The sequence below is a fragment of the Alexandromys fortis genome, unplaced genomic scaffold (genome assembly GCF_014885135.2).
Source record: "Alexandromys fortis isolate MF-2015 unplaced genomic scaffold, M_Fortis_MF-2015_v1.1 scaffold_8_1_9099942, whole genome shotgun sequence".
NCBI classification, from domain to species: Eukaryota; Metazoa; Chordata; class Mammalia; order Rodentia; family Cricetidae; genus Alexandromys; species Alexandromys fortis.
In genome coordinates this window covers 6,351,178-6,374,760 of record NW_026067898.1, presented here as the reverse complement: position 1 = coordinate 6,374,760, position 23,583 = coordinate 6,351,178, and the positions used below count along the sequence as shown (strand labels likewise).

Here is a 23,583-nt window from a genome sequence, read left to right as displayed (position 1 = left end):
TCATTTCACCTTTAACTAAATTAGTCATTACATTTTCATGATTAAATTACTAAACTATGTCAGCAACTGCTCATTGTTTGAATCAAATAAATAAATGTAGAGAAATAGAAAACCTATTTTAATCTAAGAGGAGGAAAAATATAAGAATTAGATTTGCTAACAAACAATGCAAAATGCTACACTAATTATGTATTCAGACTAGCTTGCATTTATAATGTGACTATTAGCCTAGATGAACTAAATTGATTTTTCAAAGTCTCTTGGAATCTCAGTGTTACCATTTTCAAAATAGCAATAACACCCACTCCAATGTCGGGTTGCTTTCTAAATTCAGGGTATCATTCATTAAGATCACGCATTAAATGAACAGCCATTGTTGTTGCCTTAGATATATAGGAAAATAGTTTGCTATACTGATGAAAATTCTTCGTTCATCAAAGAGCAATTGCCAGCATCACCAGTGGTTGGCTTCTGTACTATTTCAGTCTTTAATTTTCATATGTTAGTAATTCTCTACAGGGATGTTCAGTGTTCTAAAACCATTTGAATGCCACTTAACTCTGAGCAGACGTCTTACCTGATTCTGCTGACTGCTTCTGGTGTGGGCATGTAAGTTGGCGCGCTGAACGGTGCAGCAGGCTCCACATATAACTTCCCTGAGCAAATTGCATTTCCTTTAATATTGCTGGCGAATGCGGTATAGATGCCCTCATCTTCTGGGAGGACAACAGGAATACGCAGACTGGCTCTGCCATCCTGTAGGAAGTCCATTTGGTATCTTTCCCCTTGTCTGATGCGCTTGCCGTCTTTGTACCATGCAATCTGCAGAGAACATCATATACGTGTGGATAAATTAGGATTAAACAAGCACAGTATAATTTCTTGACATCTACCACAGTGTGGAGGCACACCCCACACACATTTTTATTTTACCTTGGGTAATGGGTATCCAGACATCTTGCAATGAAAAGTGACACCCATCCCCTCAAGAATTCTATAATTTTTTATTCTTATATCAAATCCTGACTCGATAGCTTCAGATTCAGAAATGTCAACTGCCATCCTTTCTTCGCCATCTTCTTCAAGAAGCTCTTCCAACGTAGTCTTTATGATTCTGTATTCAATCTCTTTAATAAGCCTCTCTTCAAAGGAAGAAATATGGAATTCCTATGTAGTAAAAAGATGACAACTTGTTAATCACATCCTCACAGGTAAAAGTCGTCTAAGGATACATATTAGTTTCAGTGTTAAAGACTTATTGACATTTGTAACTGTGAGAAGAATCTAGAAGCTTTCTATATTTGGTTTAATTTTAATCTACATAGAAGGCATCTTTATGGCATGATATATAAAATTGTATTCCCAGAGTATGGGTTATTTTTGGGTGTTTGACACAGAGATAGAGAGATCTTGGTATTATGGAATTGGTTATGTTAATATTTGCCTTTTTTGAATATGCAATCTCCATTTCTAAAGCCATATTTTTTTTCACATATATATTCCCAACTCTCAAATTTCAAGTGCAATATACCATGAAGATCAGAGAAACTGGGTAGCAATGAATTTGACCTACAAATGGTTGAAGATGAATATATGAAAAATGGGAATTATGGGAGAAAAATGTGGTTGATGAATTGGTTTAGTTAGCCGTTATTGTTATACTTACTTGGTCTTCCACAAAAGTTCTGACCATCACAGTGTCTTTGGCCATTTTCTTCCTAATTAAGGCCTGTTCCTTTTCATACTCTTTTTCATAATCAGAATATGCAAATCCAGGAGCTACTTCTCCCACTTTGGGTTCTTGAATAAATGTACTCATTTGTGTCTGGTAAAGCATTTCCTGCTGGGACTTCACCAGAGCCTCGTAATCAGCTGAGAGAACACAAGAACACAAGATAACTTTTGGTGCTCTTATCAAAAAACACTCATACCACTATCCAATCAGGCAGACTGTATCCATGATAAATTAACTAAAGCCAGGTTTCCTGAATTTTTAATCATGAAAAATTGTTCTATAAATATGTATTAGATTCTGTCTCAAAACCAAATGCCCATTAACGAGTAGCACCCTTGTGTACAGGATGTGATAGCAGCAGTCCATCGCCTGTCAGAGTTTTTTTGTGCTTTATGTGCTATATGAGGATAAGAAGGTAACTTCCTTCAAGGGGCCTGGAGCAGATCAAGTGAGACAGAATGTGGATGGCCTGCCACAACTATGAAAAGATACCAGAGACTAACGGCAAGTCAAAACCACGATTTTTTGGCGTGGATGCTACAAGATTTTCCTTCTTTAAATCATGAACATTGATAAATCCTGACTTTTTGCTTTTCTATGCAATACTGGGGGCTCCAGCACTGAGCATGGTACAAGTTTGCCAGGCCACACTACAAGGGAGACGGAGGGCACCACTCTCTGGAAGCAAGGGGCGCATCTTCCAGTTGGCCACTACCATCCCGTGTTGAGATATGCTAGCTGCCTGGACCTGCAAGGCACGTGGAGGTGGAATCCCCTACATCTTCCAGGGAACATAAAAAAGAGTCCTTCACCAAAGAGGAACTACTGCCAGGGGTCAGCAGTTTAGTCACGGTATGGCTTCCTGGGCTTTGTGGTCTAAAACATTGTCTGTGTAGCTGAGGCTGAAAGCGATGGGGGCGACTATGAGGGCTGGGAAGCTCAAGGCGTCTTCCTGCAGATACTCAGCCTCTCTCCTTCATTTCAGTGCATGCTGGGCAGGGACAGCTCAGGACAGTCCTCACCTTCCTCGAGTAAGGAAGCAGACGCCGAAGTTTCACCGTGCTTATTACGGATGACGATGGTGTACTCTCCAGCATCGTCCGCAAACGTCATAGAAATCACCAGCCTGCACTCTCCAGTTTGTTTGTTATAGCTCACTTTGTATCTTCATGGGAAGGGAGAAATGAAAACATCAGTCATAAACAACCCTCCTTAGAGTAAAAAAGCTAAATTTGCTTGTGAACGGCTCTACGATACAGAATCCATTGACAGGAGACCTGTGTATACGTTCTACCGAGAAGTGAGGATAAATTTGTTGAAAACTGAGAAAACACATGGGATGCATAATGGAGGATCAACAACTTCAAGTTTTTATGTCAAAGATGACTCAGGTAGGCATAGCAGCGTGCACTGATAGTCTCGGGATCATGGGAGGCTAAGGTACATAGGTTTGCTTGATCCCAGAAGCTCAGGCATGCCTGGGCAACACAGGAAAACTCACCAAAATAAAACAATACAGACAACAGAATCCAAGGCCACATAGAGAAATATTCACCCTCAGCACTTATGCTGGAAAGTGATGTGGGCACTGAACAATAGGTATTTTCTCCTTGTATGTTATTTCTCTTTGTGAGTTATTCAAAAGTAAAATGAATCAAGTCTATAAAGTCTAAATACCTCAGTGTTTAGACCCTGGTACACTGTAGATCCAATTCACAAGAGATAACACCTATGTGTTTACATTGCCCTTTAATTCAACTGCACAACTTTATTAGCACAGGTTTTCATGCATGACTAGCTTTCTCCATTCATAATCTCGATTTTTATTGTCAGGCAACTTAAACATAGTATGCATTCATTGAACGCTCCCTCAAATATTTTCTGGGACTGGGTGTGTAAGACTTTCTCTCAAAACACAATCAGTTCAATAAGCTGGAACTGCAGAATATGTCTTCCCTCTCCTCTTCTTGCAAAGCTTTATTTCTCAAAAAAGTCTCTGTGAAAGGCTGGGAATCTAGCTACATAGTAGAGTGCTTATCCAGAAGCCTTATGTCAGTCTCTTGTGCCAAAACTAACCATTAAAACCGTGGGAATATAAAGCACCTCAGCATAACTAATAAGGTTTCATTATGAGGGAATCTGCATTAAGGGGTTGAAGGGGAAGGCAAGTTCTATTTCTCTTCAGGGTGTCTAAGTATCCATATAATCTTTAAAATATCCACAAGGCTATACCCCATAGAGAGATATGCATCCTCTCTAGAATATCCATATAGCTTTATATCTACATATCACCCCATAGAAATGCTATTATCAGCCATCAGAGTACCTGTATCCAGTGGTCAGAGGGACGCCAGACTTTTTCCAGTAGACATGGGGCTTTGGGTTGCCACCGATTTGGCATTCAAACACGACACTCCCACCTTCCACCAGTTTCTGGACCACTGGCTTGGTTATGAAAAAAGGCGCAGCAGGCTCTCCAGGCCCTGCCTGCTCCTCCGTGATGCTGGTGTCTGTCATGACCACGTCTCGTGACTCGATGAAGCTGGGAAGAGAATATCATTCCTGTTAGCTGCTAGGTAGCTGTGGACCAGTAACTACAGCAAAGAAACCATGCAAAACCAGCATCTAAACTGTGAGAAGAATAGTTTACCGTCTCTCTTCTGTGGCAAATTTCTCCGTCAGAGTTGTTTCCTTCTCAAACTCTTCCGACACTAGAAGACAAAAGGCAACATTGGCCTGAGCCTCCAGTCTGCTCCACACATGACCGCAGTGACTGTCACGAGTCAATGGGCCCGTAATCTATTCTGTAGCTTCTACACAATGCAGAGACTGCTCCTGAAGGATGTGGCTACCGAACAAGGTGACACAGATGGGGATGGACGTGAGAATCAAGGAAGGAAGCCACCACCAACCTTGCACAGCAAGATAGCAGGACGTGCTGACGGTCCCAGCCTCGTTCACGGCACTGCAAGTGAACCGTCCACTGTCTTCCGCAAAGGCTTCGCGGATCATGAGACGAGCGATTCCATTCTGGAAGGTTATCTGGAAGTCAATGGAACTCTCGATTTGGTAGTCTTCTCTGAACCATGTCACTTTGGGAGATGGGTATCCAGAGATGTGGCACTCCAAGGTGACAGATTCACCTTCTATGACAGTCACGTTTTTTAAGCCCTGAAAAGAGAAGAAAGGGGAACTAAAGAGGAATGCACACATTCATTCATCACCTCTCTAAAGTAGCTAGAATATATGGTTGGGGCTTGAACATTTGAATTGGCATCAGATGCCCTCATCATAATGAGGACTCCTGAACAATTAGCACAGACTTGGAAACTAGAATATTCCCAATTTGAAATCGGTGCCAGGCATGTCCCTATCTCTCTAGAGGAATGACATTAATGCCACATAACCAGGAGGTTTCTGTTATTTTCACGTGTAAACTCTAGAGAAGCTGTAAGGCTCAGCAGCCAACACCATTTGTCGACACAGCTTTTCCACGGGATCTCTAACTGAAGCTGATCCTCCCATGCTCCCCCCACCAGGGTGCTGAGAACCTTCTGGGTTTTATGAACTGTTTTTGCACATTCCCCTGGTGGAAAGGCAAAGGCTCCAGAGGGCCCAGTTGTTCGCTACATCCCCTCAGTTCCTATAATGCTATACGTATATCAGGATCATTAAAAACAATCAGAAAGATGGTTACTGGGTAGAAGCCCCCTTTCCTGGCCAAACAGGGTACCCTGTGAAAGCCGGAGCTTGTCCCCCACTAAGGCACTTTCCTGAAAGTATGAGAAGTTGGCCTTTGCTAGCACACGTTGAACGGGTTTGAGCACGGGTAAACAGGGGCCAAGGTGCCCATGTGTTTACTCACCGAGACTAAGGTGGGCGGAGTAACAGGGATTTCAGCAGGTGCAGGCACGCGGGCTGCTTCTGTTACCTACAGTTTTGAGAAAAGAGGTTACAAAACCACCACAGAGTGAAGGGAAAGCTCATGAGCCAGCAGCCTGCACCAAGTAATAAAAGTATTTCTGCAAAAACCACCTCCCTTCCATAGCGTGCTTGATAAAATGGAGCGTGAGCACGGGAGAACGCCCGCCCGCCTGGCCCGTCGGCGACCCACCTTGGCATCACGGCCACGCAGTACTTCGAAGTGTTCCTCACGAAGCGTGCTGCCAGTGATGCTCACCCCAACTTCCTTCTTCACCTCAATGCCAGCTTGACTCTTGTAAGTATCTGGCGCCGGCATGTCCGCGAAGGGGAACTGTGGCGAAGGCGTGGGCTCTGCCCTCACTCTTGTCTCTCCAGGCTTCACGGTGGGTGCCTTCACCGATTTGGTGATCTTCTGAGTAGAAGATGTGGCAGACAACTCCTTTTGTAATGTGGCGATAGCGGTACCAGCTATCGACGCCTGGAGGGAAGAGCGGTGAGATGGCATTGCAGAGCTGTGGTTATACGGGTCAATCAGAAATGCCCCACACTGGTGTCTCCGTATCGGCCCTCACTCTATCTGCCCCCGTGTGCGGGCATCACAGACACATGAACCATGGCTGGCTCTGACGTATTTGATCAAGAAACTCTCTATGTGACCAAATACTTTCATTATCCCTCTTATAGTTAATACAGCCAATGTATAAAGCTAGTGGTTCTTTCTGTTTAGCTAGAAAACTTTCAAACAGCCCCAGTAAAGAGCTGCATGAGGTGTCCCTTACTTTATGGCTGTTCTAGAGCTCAGTGAGGAATTTCCTTCACTCACTTCTGATGAACGCTACATTTAAAACCTGTATTATAACAGGAAAGTCAAAATAAAATTTAGAATATTGATAAATTCTAAGAAGTACTTTGTGGTTGCACACTTGGATGTCAGCCACAGGTCTACATGGAAGGTAAAAGCAGACATCAGGAAGAGTATTTGGAAGGGCCCCTTATTGTTCCTATCCTGGGGTATGTGTGTGGTTATTTGGTTTCAGTAGTAACTTGAGACGATTCCCAAACATGAGCATTCTACATTTGCTTATGATTCCTGGAGGACAGAGAAGACAACTTCTTATCATAAAAACTTGAATAATTAATACTGAGGATGGTTATGTGTCTCCCCGTGTGGCAAGACTGATAAACAGAAGCAGGACTCTAGACCAGGGCTGTGTCAATCCACAATCCAATTTAACTGTCATGTGATAATAACGAATGCTGCACTGGGAACCATTACAAAGGGAAACTTAAACTAATTTTTTTTTAATTGAACGATTCTAAGAATATTTTGAAATTGCCCATTTGATTGACAGCCACAAGTCTATGTGACAGGTGAAAACAGACATTCTCCACTTCGCTGTATGAATCATGTGAGTATTTGACTTGGCATTGTCTACTCTTATTAAAATCCATGCGGTTAGGTTACTGGACATGTCCCATAGCTTATAAGACACTATATTATATAAACTACTACCATTTACAAAAAGATTAGCAATGCACTAATCAAGACGGGCAGTAGGTGTCACACGCCTTTTATCAAGCACTCAGAACTCAGCAGCAGGCAAATCTCTGAGTCTGAGGCCAGCCTGGTCTACAAAGTAAGCTTCAGGAGAGTCAGGGCTACACAAAGAAACCCGGTTTCAAAAAGCAAAAATCAAATAAAAAGAAAAGAAAAAGAAAGACATATATTGGTCAAAGTTGGAGTCATCTTTGAAACAAGAGACAGAGAAGCCTGTCTTGGGGTTGGCTGGAAGATAACAACCTTTTATTGACTTCACCCTAGAAGACCTTTTCCAGAAGACAAGGATCTGGCATATGAGTCCACCGTGAACACTGGCGCCTCACCAAAAAGGGACCCAATTGGCTACATTAAGATGCCGGCATCACAAGCAAGGAACTCTTCTTTTCGAGTTACCCATTCTTTCTTATGCTCCACATCTTACCTCATATCCGTGTTCTGTCTTAGGGACGGTAATTTTTGAAACAGTAAAGTGCGGGCTTGCTGTGCGGGGGCGTTTATCCACATGGACTAATCTTTCGGCTGATACATCTGTAGTTTTCTTGACCTACATGACATGAAACTCGGTGACGTCACTGTCCACCAGGTGCCCACAGCACGCGTCGCTGCCCCCCAACTCCACGCACACACACAGTGAAATGCAGTAGCAGACTCACCTGTGATGATACGTGCATTCCCATTTGGTCAGTAGTTTTGATATGAGTCTCAGAAGGAGCCTGAATCACGACAGGCTTGACTGCTTTGGGGACAACATGGATGTGGGGTTCAGAGGCTGGGCGCTGGGGCTGCTCTGGCACCTTCGTGGCAGAAATGTGTTCCTTGTAGCCATACTCTAATGTGGTCTGCTGGGTGTAGGATTCCTCTGTATGCGTGGGCTCTCTAGGTTCTCGCACCCGGGCCTGGTCCACAGCAGCTACAACGGTAGCCACGGCTTCTGCCTTTTTCCCAACGCCCACCTGGAGACAAGGTTCCCAAGTTAACAGACAGCGATGTCAAAGTCATATCTGGACATCTCCTCCCAGGGACATTCTCCTGGGATTGCTCCCCGGCTTACTCAGAACAGACAAGGGTAAAGGCTGTGATAAGTACAGAGTACTCAGGTTATACAGAAAGGTTAATTGCTCGGAAACATAATTTGGCTCTCCCAAAAATTTACATTTCATTAATTAGAACATTGAAGAGACTCCTACTTATATACACTACCCATAGAGGCTATATCCTAGACAGCAGACCACAGAGACACAAGGCAGCACAACACAATATAGATATAAAATTTTAAAGACGTTTTGAGTATTTCAAACAATTTCCCTAGGCTAGACAGACAACCAGCTAGCAACTGGGAAATAAGAACTTTGCAGCAGGTTGTCCTCATTGATTATTTTTATTATTTTGTCAATCATCTAGTCTGGCGCTGACATGGCAACAGCAAAGATAAAAGCATCCTCAAATACTGTCATCATCACATCCAGAAAAATCAATTGCTGTAGAGCAACAGGGTTGCATGCAAATGTGAGAGAAAATGAAAGCTTTTTCTCAGAGAACGAACGCCTGAATTTACTCGTGACTCACTGGGGATGAGCTGTGTTCGATCTATTAGAAAAACAGCTCTCTTAAGGCACACAAAGGAAAACATTGTGATTGAAATGAAAGCGTTACGTCTGGATTCAGGAGAACAACCTTTCACACTGAAGTTCAATTTGCTTTCGTCTTTGCTGGGAGTTAAAGCAAAGAGAGAGACAAATATTATTTTCTCCTTCCTACGAATCTGATTAATGTGAACGGGAACGCGATTTGCAAAGGCGTTTCTCATAAAGCAAGGGAAGCAGCTGACAGGCATGCGTCTTTTAGTTCTGTGCAGCACCGGAAAGGTTCCAAATGGTCACGTGGCTGTGACCGTCAGATGCATTGTGGAAGTTAAGACTGACCCTTCCATTAGTCTTCAGTCTGTGCTTCTGTCATGACTGTGGTTTAACGTGCATCTGAAATGTACTTCAAGTATAGAACCTAGATACCTTTAAAAAAGTAACCTCCGGACCATACTTAAGACATAAACAAAGCCTATTAAAAGGTGGGACTGGGCCTTTTATAATCATAGGCTTTAGAGAGAATCTGCTCCTCAGAAGAATAAAACTCTAATCTGCTTTGGAAAGCTGCAAAGATCATCTTCCCTTCACGTCGCATTTTGGAAGGCGCCACATATATGTATGAGGCTCAAGTCAGCTAATTGTTTTCATCAGTAGTTTTTTTTTTTTTTTATAAAAACACATGGGTAACTAGTTGATGCTACAGATGTTCCTACGTGTTCGTCTTCAACAGAGACCGCTAATGCAAACACATCACTCGTCTGGATAAACCGAATTTCCAGCACATCTCATGGCACCTACTGAGCAGCTTGTGATATGAAGCAACCTACAGAAGTTTTAGCCTTATTCTAATGACAAGAAATCTGACTTAAGATTTCAGTTGACCAGAAATCACACAACTGAGACAAGAAATATTGCCTCTAATTTTAAAAGTATCCTCCAAAATCTTAATTATGGCAATATATTTCAAATTGTGAAAAAATGTACCATATATATACATACATACATACATACATACATACATACATACATACATACATACATAAGCTGCTTGGTGGACAATTGCAAATGAATATTCAATTCTGGTAGCTGTTCTTAGTTCTTAGTAGACTTAAATATCCTTTTTATTCGTGGAGCCCAGATAAGAATGAACACAAATTGGATCAGGAGACCCCAATTTACACCAGTTAAATGTTGAGAATTAATTTAAGGAGAGTGTTACGTAGTGTGGTCTCTTACAACTAGAAATGCTAACTGTGCCTCTGGAGAACTGAGCCCGAGTCTAATAATCTCTCACGTTTTGTTGACAAGCAAAGCCATTAGGTGGAGCACAGGGAGCACACGGGCTCATGACAGATGAGACGTCATACAAGCTGATGACGGGAAGAGACAATGCAGTTCAACTCCACGTCACAGCTTTCAGCTCTTCTTGCAAATATATTTGTTCTTGCTTAATGGCCAGTCCTTCTGCAGTCCTTGGCCATGTGGCTGGCTCAGTAGGCTTTACAGTGGCCACTAGCAACTTAGATAGGGACATTTATCATCTCAGCTTCCACTCTTAGCTACCATTCCACAACAAAACCAAGACGGACACATTTATGTGAATGGGGACAGAAATGAAATTCAACCATAATTCTTGACATATGACTTATGGTAAAACTTGCTGCATATGAGACTTCCAGAAGGCAGATGTGCCGTTAAATATTAGACTTAGATAAAAGTTTAAATGTTATTAAATCTAGTCTTAGAAAAAATTTAATTGAAGGTCTTGTGATAGAAATTGACACTGGGGGAAACATAAACAAGATACAAATGATGCCAACAAAACTGAAAACTTTAGTGGCCATTTCCCAATGGAGAATAAACTTGGGTGGATAGCGTATTTAGAGAGAATTATAGCTATGGGAGATAGTTTAATTCATGAGATTTGTGTAACTGTAAATATATGAGGTAACCTTTTCACAGCTTATATAGAACTGCCCTGGTTGGGTATATCTTTCTCCGGATTTCTCAGTACTGCAGCGTGTGCAGTTTCAGTGGAAGCTGCTACAGCAGGCTCTGCAGCTTTCTGTTTCTTTCCTCTGATAGTTACCGGACAAAAAATGTTAAAGTTTCACATGAAAAAAATTATAGGTAACTGAAATAAATCCTTAGGTTGTGGCATAATGCACTGAATTCGTGACTCTTCAACACACACACACACACACACACACACACACACAGGCACACATACACATCCTTCGCTGTCAGACTCATCATTACTGGTATACAACAAATTTTATGTTCATTGAGTCTCTTAAGACTAACTCTCATGCAATTTCAGTCATTAACTTGTGGAGGATTTCTAGGTGTTAACAATAAAAAGTTGAAAACAATGATAAAAAACAAACTGGAAAAGAAATAGGTTGCAATGTGCACAACGATAAATAACTTCACTTTTTAGTTTCAAATTGTTTAATTATCTAAAAATAAATGTGGTTAATAATGTCTCCTACACAGGAAGGTTGATGTTTGGTATTAATGTGTTATTATGGGGGTTGCACATGAGGTGGGGGATTAATAGATTATCGTGGACTCCACACTGGGATAACACAGTCACCTTTCCATGGGTAACTTGGATGTGTTCTTGTCTAGTTGCCATGGCTTCTCTAGATCTCAGAACTGTTTCTTGTTCTTTGGCTTTAGCAGTAGCAACTGCTATTGTAGACAAGGCAGTTTTTTCAGCTTCCTTTTTCATCTGATTATGTTGGTAAAAGCAAAATTTAAGTCGTATGGGCTTCAGACACTCAGAGAATGACCCCCCCTGACACACACACAAATTCACACACTCCATTCCCCTGCTAGTGGGATGCAAAGATAAACTCACTCAGAGTTAAATACTTACAAAGCAGTGCTTACATTGAAAGACTGAGAATCACAGAACTTAGCAATGTTATCTGCAAAATGATTTCTAGATGCTTCCCTATACTGCTTTTAGAAATTAAACTCAAATACCAATGCTCATGCGAATAATAACAATTAACAAAACGAATGACAGATGTTACAGGTGTGTGAATATCAATATGAAGGAAAAGTTAATGGTACTCAATTGCATATTTACTATTTTCAGTTATGAATTTAAAAAGGAAACAGATTAATAATTCATACTATGCAATAGTTAATGTTTTACTAGAGATTAACTTAGACGTTTTCCCATCTCAAATATCTGCATTCACCTTCTCCTGAGTTATTTGGACTTGATCTCTTTTGGTAGTGATGGCTTCTCTAGTTCTTGATACTAAATCTTGCTCTTTCGTCTTGGGCGTGGCAACTATGACTTTGGGTACCACTGTTTTCCTAGTTTCCTTCATCATCTGGTCATGGGATTTCAAGAGGAAGGTAAGACAATATCAATAAATTTCATGAGCCTCTAATAAGAAAAACTATCTGGAAAAGAGGCAGAGATTTTCTTATTGCTCCTAGAACTTCATTACACATTACTGCATTGTCTTGATCATCCATAGTGTTTCATTGGCAAGAATGCCAAGACAGCATGACTCGAAGGAAGGAATGCGGTAGGAAGAAAAGACTCAGTTATGGTCCTTCTTTCTGTAACATTGTGTCCATTTTAATCTACTCGAAGTTCCACTGGAGTCTAGATCCATAGGAAGCCCCTGAGATGAATGATGGTCTATTAGTAGCAATCTAAAGAAAGGGTGAGAGTTAGGAATGACAGCGACCGTGAAAGACAGATGGGCGGTGAAGGTTCGTGCGATTGTGAAGACAAACAGTGATGATTAAGAGCCGTGATGAAAATGCGGGTGACTTGTGAGTGACAGGACACACGAGTGTCTTTCACACCAGCAAGAAGTCATCACCTGTTCGTGAGCGAGGTGCATTTGACCTTGCTGTATGGCAGTTTCTTCTTGAATGCCCACGGCTGTCTCTAGTTTTGTGGACGTGGCGGTGGCAACCACCACCATGGATGCAGCAATTTTCTCAGCTTCCTGTCTTATCTGATTTTGTAGCATAAAACGAAGTTCAAAGAAATGGTAAGATGGCTATGCCACATTCAGAACACTGAAGGCTTAGTGATGAGGTAAAAATGTCACATTCCCATTTTAGAGGTTTAAATGTGTGTTTTCCTAGGAATGAACTTGTCTACCAAGTTGTCCCTTAATACACTGTGCCAGGAAGTGATGTCTTTGGGCTATGCTGACATGTTAAGAACGGGTGCTGCTGATTGGCTGAAAAACCGCCGCTGACTGAACTCATCAATCTGCAATGTTACAATGGCCATAGGGATTCCTATGTTCAAAATACTGCCTAGCATGATTCCTGGGTCACTAGAAGGCTCTTTTATCCTGAAGATGAGGTGAGCAACACCTGGGCAGCTGACTCTGGTTAACCCTTTAGACGACAATGCTCTCAAATGGACTTTAAATAAAGTAGCTCTTGGATTAGCCAACAGCTGCGAGAAGAGAATGGGTCAAAGAACTGGAAATATAAAACCCCTGTCCCTTAAAGTTTGGTGGCAAAGGGGAGAAAAGTAGACTTCAGTGACATCAAATTTGTCTTCCTGTTTCCTATAGGTTTACTTCCCAAAAATTATGGGCACTGTCTTCTCTGAAGTCCAACATTTCTCTTGCTGCTCAGTTAGAGTGTTTGGGACGCAGGTATGCGCTTGTGTGCCAGCAGGTGCACGCAGGCGTGTACCTCGCCACTGCACGAAGGCTGAAGGTCCCAATCTGAGTGACAAGGGCTCAGGCTATGTGTCCAAAACTGACAGGCTAATAGCTAGTGGGAAGAATCAAGGTGTATTTTCTGTTGATGTATGATCTCTTAGAAAGCTTAAGGATGTACCTCCCGAACTCTTCAAGGAGAGTTTGCACGAACTGATCGGGCAGGCACAAAACAGTACACAGAAAACAATTCCCACCAGGGAGAGGTTTCAACTCTAGACACAGGCAGACAGGAGGAGGGAAAGAGAGAGCAGAGATTCGGGTCTGAAGCTCTGGGATAAGGTGCATGCAGCGGGTCGGAAATGGGCCATTTGTAAAACCCACAAAGCCGGACTTACTGTTTCTTGAGTTATTTGCTTTTGCTCTTGTTTCAGGGTCATTTCTCCTGTGATTCTAGTTTCTTGCTCTTTGGCTTTGGTTGCGGAGATCACTACCTTTGGTACAAATGCTTTTTCGGTTTCTTTTCTTATCTGTAATCAATGATATAAAAAACAGAATCTCATTGTTTCCCAGTCTCCAATGTGGCTATCACCATATTAAACGCAACGACGTAGGAACCTGGAGGTGTGAAGTTCCCTTTCTGGAGATATCATTAATTGAATCATCATACCTTAATTAATAAGAACACATTTGTTCTCTCTCTGAACTCTATACACAGTAAGTCTCTTTAGAGGAAAGGGATCGCTGGATTCAAGACTGCTTGTTTTGTAAACAGTTGTAATTTACCTTAACAAGATTTGTGCCCTCCATAGATGGTTATAGGTAATTTAATTAGGTGCTAATTTTGTTGTATGAAAGTAATTTTAGAGCTCAGAATATGACTATGGAGGTCACAAGAAGTAATTTTGCCTGGCTCTTTATTTTAATATGAGAATCCAAGAATAATTTACACTCATCTGCCTTTCTATTATATTTTGTTTTACATATTTCTAAATATGATAACGGTTTTGAATATCAAGGCTTATTGAAAATTGAGACACAATGGGATGGTATGTTTGGCGTCTATCTTTGGCAGAGTCTTGCTCAAATCCTAAGCCACAGAGGATGTTTTGCTTCCACCTGATGTCCAAGGAGTGAGTTGATCCCATCCTTGGGTATCTTAGTGCTGAAACTCACACCACAGGGCAAAAAGGGATTTGAGAATTTATCCTCTCAAACCATCCTGCAGACATTTGGCTCCACCAGCCAAGAGCCTTATCAAGAAGCCGTCTCCCATCTGTCCCCAGATGCTTCTAATCCCGTCTCTGACCATTTGACTTACTATATATCATGCTGTGCATCTCATATGAAACCCATGTGCTAATGTCCAAAAATCAGCAAGCAGTGCTAAGCTTTTAAAATAGCATACTCAGATTTCCTGTCCATCCTACCCTGATCCTACCTAGCGCAGCACCTAGATCATCTTTTTGGTTTTAACTCTGCTTGTTCCCCTAGACACAGCCAAATAGTTAAACCTATATTGGTATAGATGACTATTTAAAAAAAAGTTAGATGAGATAGGCTTTCATTTTATTTCAAATATGAATGCTCCGAGATGCTAAGGGGTGTTGGCATCAAGTGCTCAGGAATACACATAGATGCTATGAGGATGTCACCTATGTGAAACCAGACACATGGCCCTGGAATTAACTTGTTTCAGAGTTAAACAAACAAGCAAACGATATCATCTGTAACGACACAAGGGGGCACCGCAAGTCAGAAACCACCTTCACCTGCTCCTGAGTTATGTGCGTCTGCTCCTGTTTTGCTGTAATCACTTCTCTGGTTCTTGATTTTAATTCCTGTTCCTTGGCTTTATCGGCGGCAACTACAGCCTTGGTTACTGCAGTCTTTTCTGCCTCTTTTCTCATCTGATTTTCATGAAAGAAAGAAAGGAAACATTTGGTACCCATCACCCAGAAGCTTCCACTAATCCATCAGGACTCTGGTGTAACCATCAGCCCCCCCCCCCAAATCCCCAACCTCTCCCAACTCCCCCACACACAGGGAGGAAAGCTAGAAGCTTTTAGACTGTAACAACGTCTATTCAAATATGAGGGGGGATGTGACCCTGGATTTATATTCCTTTCCAGCCGATAATCAAATGTCACATTTGTTCTGAGGAAAGTAAAAGCCAGGGTCCTTCGGGGGAAGCTTAGAGAAATCTATGTCTGCCCTAAAATAGTAGTTTCCACGCCTAGTTTAGGTAGGAACTGAACCCAGGCTTTGACCCGCCTTTTGTTCCCGCCTGCCGGCCTCTAGCATTCCCTGGACGTCTTACAAACAGTAGTTAACTTCAGCTTGCCACACACAGCCCAGGCATTTCTTCTAACCCGGTCTGCTGCTGTGATATTTACAGCTTGCACGCATTTGATATTTCTGGCCACCTTTTCCTCGGGCAGCTCTAAAAGCCTGGGCCATATTGGGCGGCCTGTGGCCTTTAGCTGGATTCGCTTCCGCAAGGGATTAGAAAGCCCAATTACCGAAAGCAGAACGGAGCCTACTCGGGTGCGCTTGCGCACCCCACCACCACGGCCCTGCGCGTAGCGTACCTGTTCTTGAGCAGCTTGTATATGCACAGCAGTCGTGGTTGTCCTCTGAGCAGTTTGCTCTACAGCACTGATGACTGGTTCTCTCACTCTGGCCATATCAACGGCAGCAACAACAGTTGCCACAGCTGCGCTCTTGTCTGCCTCTTGTTTCACCTGCATTACCAATCAACACGCGCAAGGCTTTTAAAACCGTGGTCCTCCACCCTACGGATGCTGCTGCCCCTTAATACAGTTCCTCGTGTTGTGGCAACCCCCAACCGTAAAATTATTGTCTGCTATTTCATGACTGTGATTCTGCTACTGTTATGAATCGAAATCTAGGTAATTTTGGAGACGGAGGTCAGCCAAAGGGGTTGTAACCCGCTGTTTTAAAACGACACACTTGGTAGAAAATTTGTGAAAATTGAACTATGAGAAGAAGCAAAATATATTCATACATAATTGTCATTACTACCTGCAACATTAAAACCCATCCTTTATGCAAGTCTCACAGACTAGTCTTTGACTCAGTTAAAGGTGCCAACCAAACCTGATCGGCCATATTGGCTATAGCTTTAGGCTCCTATGCGTTTCCTCTCTAACCCATCTGGACTGCTCCATGCGTGGAATTGGGTCAGAGCAACCAGAAGGCCAACTGGGAAAAGCAAAGAGTTTCTGACTATACCTCTTTAGCCCCCGTAGCGACAGCTCCCGCTGTGAAGGAAGAGCTGGCCGACATGCTGGCCGCAGCGCTTGCCGCTCCACTGATGGTCACTTGCTCTTGGACACCGTATCTCCCTTCCCATCGTTCTTCTCTTCTGATCTGGGTCGAGCTTGTCATTGTCGTTTCTCTCATCTCAGCCTCAGTTGAGGCGGCCACATAGCCCTCTTGCTTCCAAGGCGGAGGCACCTCAGGGCCTGTGGCCACGGCAGTTGTCTGAGTCTTGCGGATGAGCAGCGGTGACTTCACAGATCTGATAGGGGAAGTGGAGATCCTCCCTGCTGGGGACACGGACCTGGAAACCAAACGGCAAAGGTCAGAGCCTGGGTGCAAGGCCCTCCAGTAGGCCTGGTGGGATTTGGAGGGCAGATCAAACTCTAGCGGTGCTTCCAGGCAGGGTGTCAAATGTGCGCCCCCCACAGGCTGTCTGGAGGGTACACACCGCACCTGAAAGTAATTCGTTTTAAATCTCAATAAACCCCGTGTTTATCTGCAGTAACCCCAGAAGGGAATGAGATTTAATTCTAAGTACGCTAGAGATCTGTGTGCCCTGTCTCACCTTCTTACATTAGGAAAGATAAAATATAAAAACAAGGCGGTGAAAGGGAGCATCCTCCAAACACGGCCACAGAAAGGACAGGGTGTGCCCAGCTCCAGCTGGGGAGGGGAGAAGGTGTGCTGGTGTTATTCAGTTTTGGTAACTGAAAGCTTTTGTCGCTCCTGGCTAAACAAGCCACGTTTCTCCCTCCCTCCCTCTGCCCTCTTCCTCCTTGTCCCCTTCTTCCCCTATCTCAAACACATCATTATCCAGGCCACAGAGAGCCTTGCACAGTCATCTGGGGAACCGGATGTGCTGTGTGTGCAGCGTGGGACTGCTGGTCTAGCCAAAAGTGTTTGTGGGTCACTCATTTTAATTCCCCCGAGTTTATTTCTACCCTCACCTTCATATTGTTACACCGAGAACTTCCTTTACGTAATATTAAAGTTAACTTGTAAATCAGCTGCTTTGAAACCTTGTTATTAAACTGATAAGGTATCTTTTTCCTAAACAGTTATCACTGTCCGTGGGTTTTTTTTTTTTTTTTTTTTTTTTGGTTTTTCGAGACAGGGTTTCTTTGTGGCTTTGGAGTCTGTTCTGGAACTAGCTCTTGTAGACCAGGCTGGTCTCGAACTCACAGAGATCCGCCTGCCTCTGCCTCCCGAGTGCTGGGATTAAAGGCGTGCGCCACCATCGCCGGCTGTCCGTTTTTATTATGTACATCTGAAGCGGAAATATCTACCAAAGGGGATGGGTATTAAGTCCTAACAGTGATAGTACAAAAAGCCAGCTTATTATCACACCAGTCACTCTAGGTACAGAGCAGCTATCTGAAGATAATGTGTTTTTTTCCAAAATTAATTAGCAATTCCTTTGTTTTGCTGCATTTTACCTCTTGGTGGCAGTATTGCTTCACAGATTCTATGCACGGGGCCATGTTTATCAATGCATTCTGGCACTTGCATAGGGTACTTAGTTTACATCAATCATAAACAAAACAATTCTCCCAATTACGCTGAGGGACCAGTGACATTTTCCCTAAAATGCAGAATAACTCTGCAGAATATTACATCAACCGGTTTCAGGAAGAAACATTTAGTCATTTTCTAGTAAAAGGCTGTGTGTGTGTGAGCAGGAACAATTTGTATTTTAGAAAAGACATTGAAATCAAGCTGAAGGGAGGTCTAACCAGTATGGATCCGCGGTGAAAAGAAATGGGCCTTGGAACGGATAACAAAGACCAGGCTAGAATGGTGTGGGGTCCACACCAAGGGAAGGAAAGCAAAGAAACAGGAGCTTCCTAGTTTGGACTTGCTTTGTTCTTGCTGCTCCTAGCCCAGTGGGATTAATTCAGAAAGAGCTTGAGACACGGTTAGCATGGCGTGAGTGATTAACAGCAGGCTTCAGGTAAGCCCATAACTGCGAAAATCAATGTAATTTGAGCCATTACCGGAAAATGCTTATTTCTGCACTTGCAATAAAAAAAAAAAATAATCACTTGGTCACAGCTGGCTACAATGCGCCTCGTCCAGTAAAATATGCTTGCCTTATCTACAACAAAAATCAAAATTAAGCCGTGGGACATTTTGGGAAGGAGTCTATCTGGAATAAGCATTATTTTCTTCACAAGCTGGCATTTTTATTTTGTAATTATTTTAAAGCAAATTTTGCAGACTAACTAACCAGATCCCTACTAAGAAACTCCCAGAAGGCTAAGATGGCCACTGTGTTCCAGGGGGCAGTCAGGAAATGTCTGTAATTCTACACGACCCTCAGGCTTGAGCTGGAAAGAGAGAAAGGCTGTTATATCTCAGAGATTTCATTTGGCCTGTGTTGTGAGTGACTTCATGTATGCAAACCTGCAGACAGCTGAGATTAAACACATAAAAACATGAGGGATATCTTTATTAAACTGAGCTTTTTGTAAGTTCTCGTGTTAGTTCTGGTGAAGTAGCTTCAGTTACTTTTAAGTGACCAACATAGAACTAGAAGATCCCCAGCATGTCGTAGTGTAGTAATTGGACATCCCCATCAATCCCCACACTTTAAAGTGTGTTCTACAGGATTGGTTTTCCCCTTTTCAGGTGGAGCACTTAAACACATCTGGTAGGTAGCACTCTCCCCATTTCCTGTTCTTTGTTCTCAGTCCCTCTTAACTTCCCAGGGTTCACGATGTAGCTACTAGTTGATGTTCTTCATGGTCCTTCCCAGCAGCAACAAGGGAGCGTCTTCAGAAACGAGCGGGTCATTTTTTTTTTTCTCTCACATAACTGCACTATCTAGTCTAACAATGATCTACCTTTTCACTATAGAGATGTTTTCATTTTTATTGTGGCTCTGCAAATCTATTTTTAAAAGTTCTCCCCATAAACATTTCTTCTCTTTCCCCCGCTTTTTTTTTTAGCACAAGCACATTTATTTATCTGTGTGCATGTACATGTGTGCAGTGTCAGGGGTGGGTACAAGCATGCCATAGGAGAGTAGAAGAGAGTTTCTGGGATTCAGCTTTTTCTGTCCCCGCCCCCCCCCCCATGCAGTCCCAAGGAGCGAACTCAGGTGGCCAAGGTTGAGGGTGAGTGCCTTTGCCCATCAAACCATCTGGCCAGTTTCCCGTTAATTTTTTAATTTAACACTTTAATCAACATGCCACTTGTTTTGTAAGTGATATGAGGCAGAAGCCCGGTTTGGTTTTCTTCCACACAGACATCTAATTAGAACAGGCTTATTTGTGAATACTGTTGTCCTTGATTAAAAACACAATTTCCCTGTATATATAGATCTATTTCTGTAGCCTCTAGTCTGTACCCTGAATGTGGAATTCTGGTTACTCCTCTTTTTCCACTGCTGGGTCAAACACAAATCCTTCCCCCATGCCAGCAAGCATTCTTCTACGAGGCTAGACCTAAGACCATCATATCATTTTCATAATAGAAACTTTACAACGAACTTGGACTTTTTTTTTAGGTCAACTATCTCATTAATTCTACTTTAGTTTATTTTAGCAAGGGGACTTGATATATGTTTTTTTACTTCATTTGAATTGATTAAAATACACCTTATGCGTGCTCAAATTTTGTAGTTTTCAGCTCATCATATTAAAAACCTCATTTTTAAACTAACTTGCAAAGTCTCAGTTGCGGTGGGTAATTTGCATTTGATTGTATAATTTCTGAACACTGATGATACAGGCTCGCCTTGCAAACGCTCTACATTTTAGTTGAGAGTAGAAATCCACTTTATGCTTTCGATCAACTAACAAACATGGAAAATATTTTGAAGGTTTTGCTTATTATTTGAGAGTACAAGTGTCTGAATAATGATTTTCTGTTTTCAAGGGACACCTTCAAGTAATGAGCTCATGGATTCCTTCCAAAGGCTTCAAATCATTACGGCTGCGAGTCCCTTTACTTCACAGAGGACACAACGGAGACCTTGGGGAAGCCTCGTAACTTCTCTAGCTCTAGTTTCTGGACTAAAACTATTGGGAGTCACGTTTCTTCAGGGTTGTGAATATTTAATGATACAGCACATGAGGGAGTGGACACCGAGGGGGTAAACACATATTGTAGGCATTCTTATATTATTATTACTAGTGCCCCAAGTCAAAGCGCAAGGAAGTAGTCTGGGTGATTGATCGGCTTTGGAGAGATTTAACTCTCAAGTTTCATCATTCTTACCTCCCCCTGTTATATTTTGCCTCCAAAAGTGTGTATTTGTTGAACAGACTGTGAATAAGAATTCAGAGCCTGAATTTATATCCATCTTCAATTAACCCATGGAAGATGAGGGGGATAAGGATCACATTACGGGACTTCTTGGTCTCTTTGTATAATACTTAATTTTTTTTTAAAAAAATGTACAAGCTTCTAAGAGAGGGTTTACCTGACCGGCGATGGGGTCGGCGCCCGCACGTGTCTGACTGGCGACGGGGAGTGTCTTATTGGTGATGGGGACTGTTGTCGGGCCAGCTGTGCCTTGGCAGCAATGGAAGGTGGCGTTGGAGATCTTGACTTGGGTTTGGGGGGTATCCTGGGAGGTGTCTTGTGTGGCAGCTGTCCGGTGGCACCATCTATAACCATCTCAACTGTTGCAATTGATCTGGCATCAAAGTGGGCTTCAATTTTCTGAAAGCAATGAAGACAGCGGTCACGGTGAGTGAGAAAAGCCAGGGAAGCAGCAACCCGGAAGGCTGGGGGCCCCGCTCTATAGGAAAATTACCTTTTCAATCCGGGTTTGTCTTGTTTCTGAAATCTGAGCAGTCGAAACGATTGTCTTTGTCTTTTTAGCGGGTACTACTTCTTCCCCTGTGGAAACAGAAAGACATGTGTTTCAGGTGTGAAAAACCGGGGTTCTTAGCACAATTTCCTGTGTGTGATAGCGGGGAAACTGTAGCAGGCTGTGGCTTTCGTGTGACTATAAACTAGATTTAAAGATAGAAAACATGCCATTAGAAAGTAATGTCCTTAGATTACTTATTTAAATATCCCATTGTTTGCCCACAACATCACTTAATTGATTTGTGCTCTGGTTCTCATCCTGGGTAATTGGCTGCAGCGGGCTTCAGCACTGAACTCTTGCCTAGAACTCTAGAGGCCTTCTTCTGCCTGGGGTGGGGAGGGGGCTGGGGGCTGGAAGGGGTGGGGGGTGGAGCACTGAATAAAAAGGTAGCTTTGATCTTAGCTCCTGCTTGAGTGGGACTGTGGCCTGGGGGAGTCAGGCGGATCCCTGGTCCCTCAGGCTTCCATCCTCCCCTCCTCCTCCTGAACCTCGACCACCTACCTTGAACCAGCAATTCTGCGGTGGAAGTGGCCCTTCCAACGCTGTTGGTGGCATTTACGGAATAGGTCCCGGAGTCTTCAGGATATGCTTCTGCAATCAGTAAGCTGTAGAGGTCGCCTTCTTGAGAAATTTGGAAATCAAGGGAGCTCTGGATTTCGGCTCCATCCCGGTAGAACTTCACCACAGGTGTAGGGATTCCAGTCACTCTCACTTGGAGCTGCACTTGGCTCCCCTGTCTCACAGTCATGCTCTGCAGCCTTTGAGCGAAGTTGGGTGGCGCTGTCTCCGCTGTCGAGGGCAGAGAAGGGAGTCAGGCCCAGGAGTCGGGGTGCTCCCAGCCAGGTATTTTTAAACGATTACAGCCCTGAGCCCCAAAGCAGAAACTGACTCCCCAATCCAGCCAACACCCTTGACTGTCCTTGAACCCAGTTCCCCCCAGGCTGGTGGCAGCTAGAACCCAGCAGGAATGGAAGGCTGCCTGCCGGTATTCACTGTAGTTGTTTTGCTGTCCTTAGCTACTGTATTTGGCTTTTAAAATATTTTATTAATATCTATGTGCATGTGAATGAGATTATGTGTACCACATGTGTGCAGGTGCCCAAAGAGGCCAGCAGAGGACATTAGGGTCCCTCGAACTGGAGTTACAGGTAGTTATGAGCCAGCATGTGGGTGCTGGAAGCCAGGCCCTGATCCTCTGTAAGACCAGTAAACCTCTTAACTGAGAAACTAAATATTTTACCAAAAAGTCTAGATGTTGCTGTACTATTCTAGACCTTCCTCGGACTTCCAAATGCTTGAATCCTGCCCTTTGCTAACATGCTAAGACAGTTTAGTAAGCTACCAAAATTTCACTAAAGTGAATTCCAGTGGTTGGCAGAATGAGTGCACCCACGACTTTCTCAATCACTGAAGTTTAACTTTATTCTAAGAATTCCTTTTACCAGAGTGCTATTAAAAGGACCAAAATATTTACTTGCATTTAAAATGCCAGCCCCAACAGTGGCAGGCTTTCATGCAGAAAGGAAGGTGTCCTCCTTGGTTCATCATATTAAAAGAAAATTTTCCCCTTTAGTTTTTTTTTAGTTGTTTGGCAATTCCACAATTTTTACAATGAGTCTCAGCTGTGTTTAACCTATTCCCTCTCCCACTACAGCCCTTCTTCCCAACAAGCCCCTCCCTCTATCATGACTTCTGGGTATGAGTGACCCACTGAGTTTAATGGGGGTTTCTGGCTCAAGCCTGGGTGGGAAGTTATATACTGAGCAAGAGCATCTTGCCAGCGGCTACACCACTGGAGAAAGTGATGACCCCCATCATTAACTGCCAGTTCTCCCCCAGGGAAGGGTGTGACTGTACATAGGGTTTAGGATGGGTGATAAAATGTGGGATTGAACTAATGTGTTTCTAAATTATCATACTTTTTCTAGTTCTGAATTTTCTGATTGCACATTCAAGTTCACCCTCAAACAATCTGGTGAGCTTTCTAGTTAGGTCATTTATGACCATGGAATGCA

At 43.0% G+C, this 23,583-nt stretch overlaps 1 protein-coding gene across 3 annotated transcripts in view; it reads right to left on the bottom strand.

Annotated features, from left to right (window-relative positions):
* Positions 1 to 23,583, bottom strand: part of Ttn (titin) — a 266,701-nt gene that overhangs the window by 240,300 nt on the left and 2,818 nt on the right. For 2 of the 3 annotated variants that reach the window (XM_050120983.1, XM_050120974.1), the window contains exons 3-23: positions 22,070 to 22,357; positions 21,509 to 21,594; positions 21,173 to 21,414; positions 16,717 to 17,047; positions 16,053 to 16,205; positions 15,234 to 15,371; positions 13,860 to 13,991; positions 12,658 to 12,795; positions 12,016 to 12,153; positions 11,400 to 11,537; positions 7,874 to 8,173; positions 7,642 to 7,764; positions 5,850 to 6,137; positions 5,601 to 5,666; positions 4,648 to 4,906; positions 4,386 to 4,446; positions 4,062 to 4,277; positions 2,758 to 2,900; positions 1,667 to 1,872; positions 934 to 1,167; positions 578 to 822 (exon numbers count right to left, since the gene is read on the bottom strand). In XM_050120983.1, coding sequence (XP_049976940.1) covers positions 578 to 822; positions 934 to 1,167; positions 1,667 to 1,872; positions 2,758 to 2,900; positions 4,062 to 4,277; positions 4,386 to 4,446; positions 4,648 to 4,906; positions 5,601 to 5,666; positions 5,850 to 6,137; positions 7,642 to 7,764; positions 7,874 to 8,173; positions 11,400 to 11,537; positions 12,016 to 12,153; positions 12,658 to 12,795; positions 13,860 to 13,991; positions 15,234 to 15,371; positions 16,053 to 16,205; positions 16,717 to 17,047; positions 21,173 to 21,414; positions 21,509 to 21,594; positions 22,070 to 22,357 — 3,925 coding nt within the window. The remainder of the gene's footprint in view (positions 1 to 577; positions 823 to 933; positions 1,168 to 1,666; positions 1,873 to 2,757; positions 2,901 to 4,061; positions 4,278 to 4,385; positions 4,447 to 4,647; positions 4,907 to 5,600; positions 5,667 to 5,849; positions 6,138 to 7,641; positions 7,765 to 7,873; positions 8,174 to 11,399; positions 11,538 to 12,015; positions 12,154 to 12,657; positions 12,796 to 13,859; positions 13,992 to 15,233; positions 15,372 to 16,052; positions 16,206 to 16,716; positions 17,048 to 21,172; positions 21,415 to 21,508; positions 21,595 to 22,069; positions 22,358 to 23,583) is intronic. The other variant, XM_050120992.1, reaches the window with a different exon arrangement.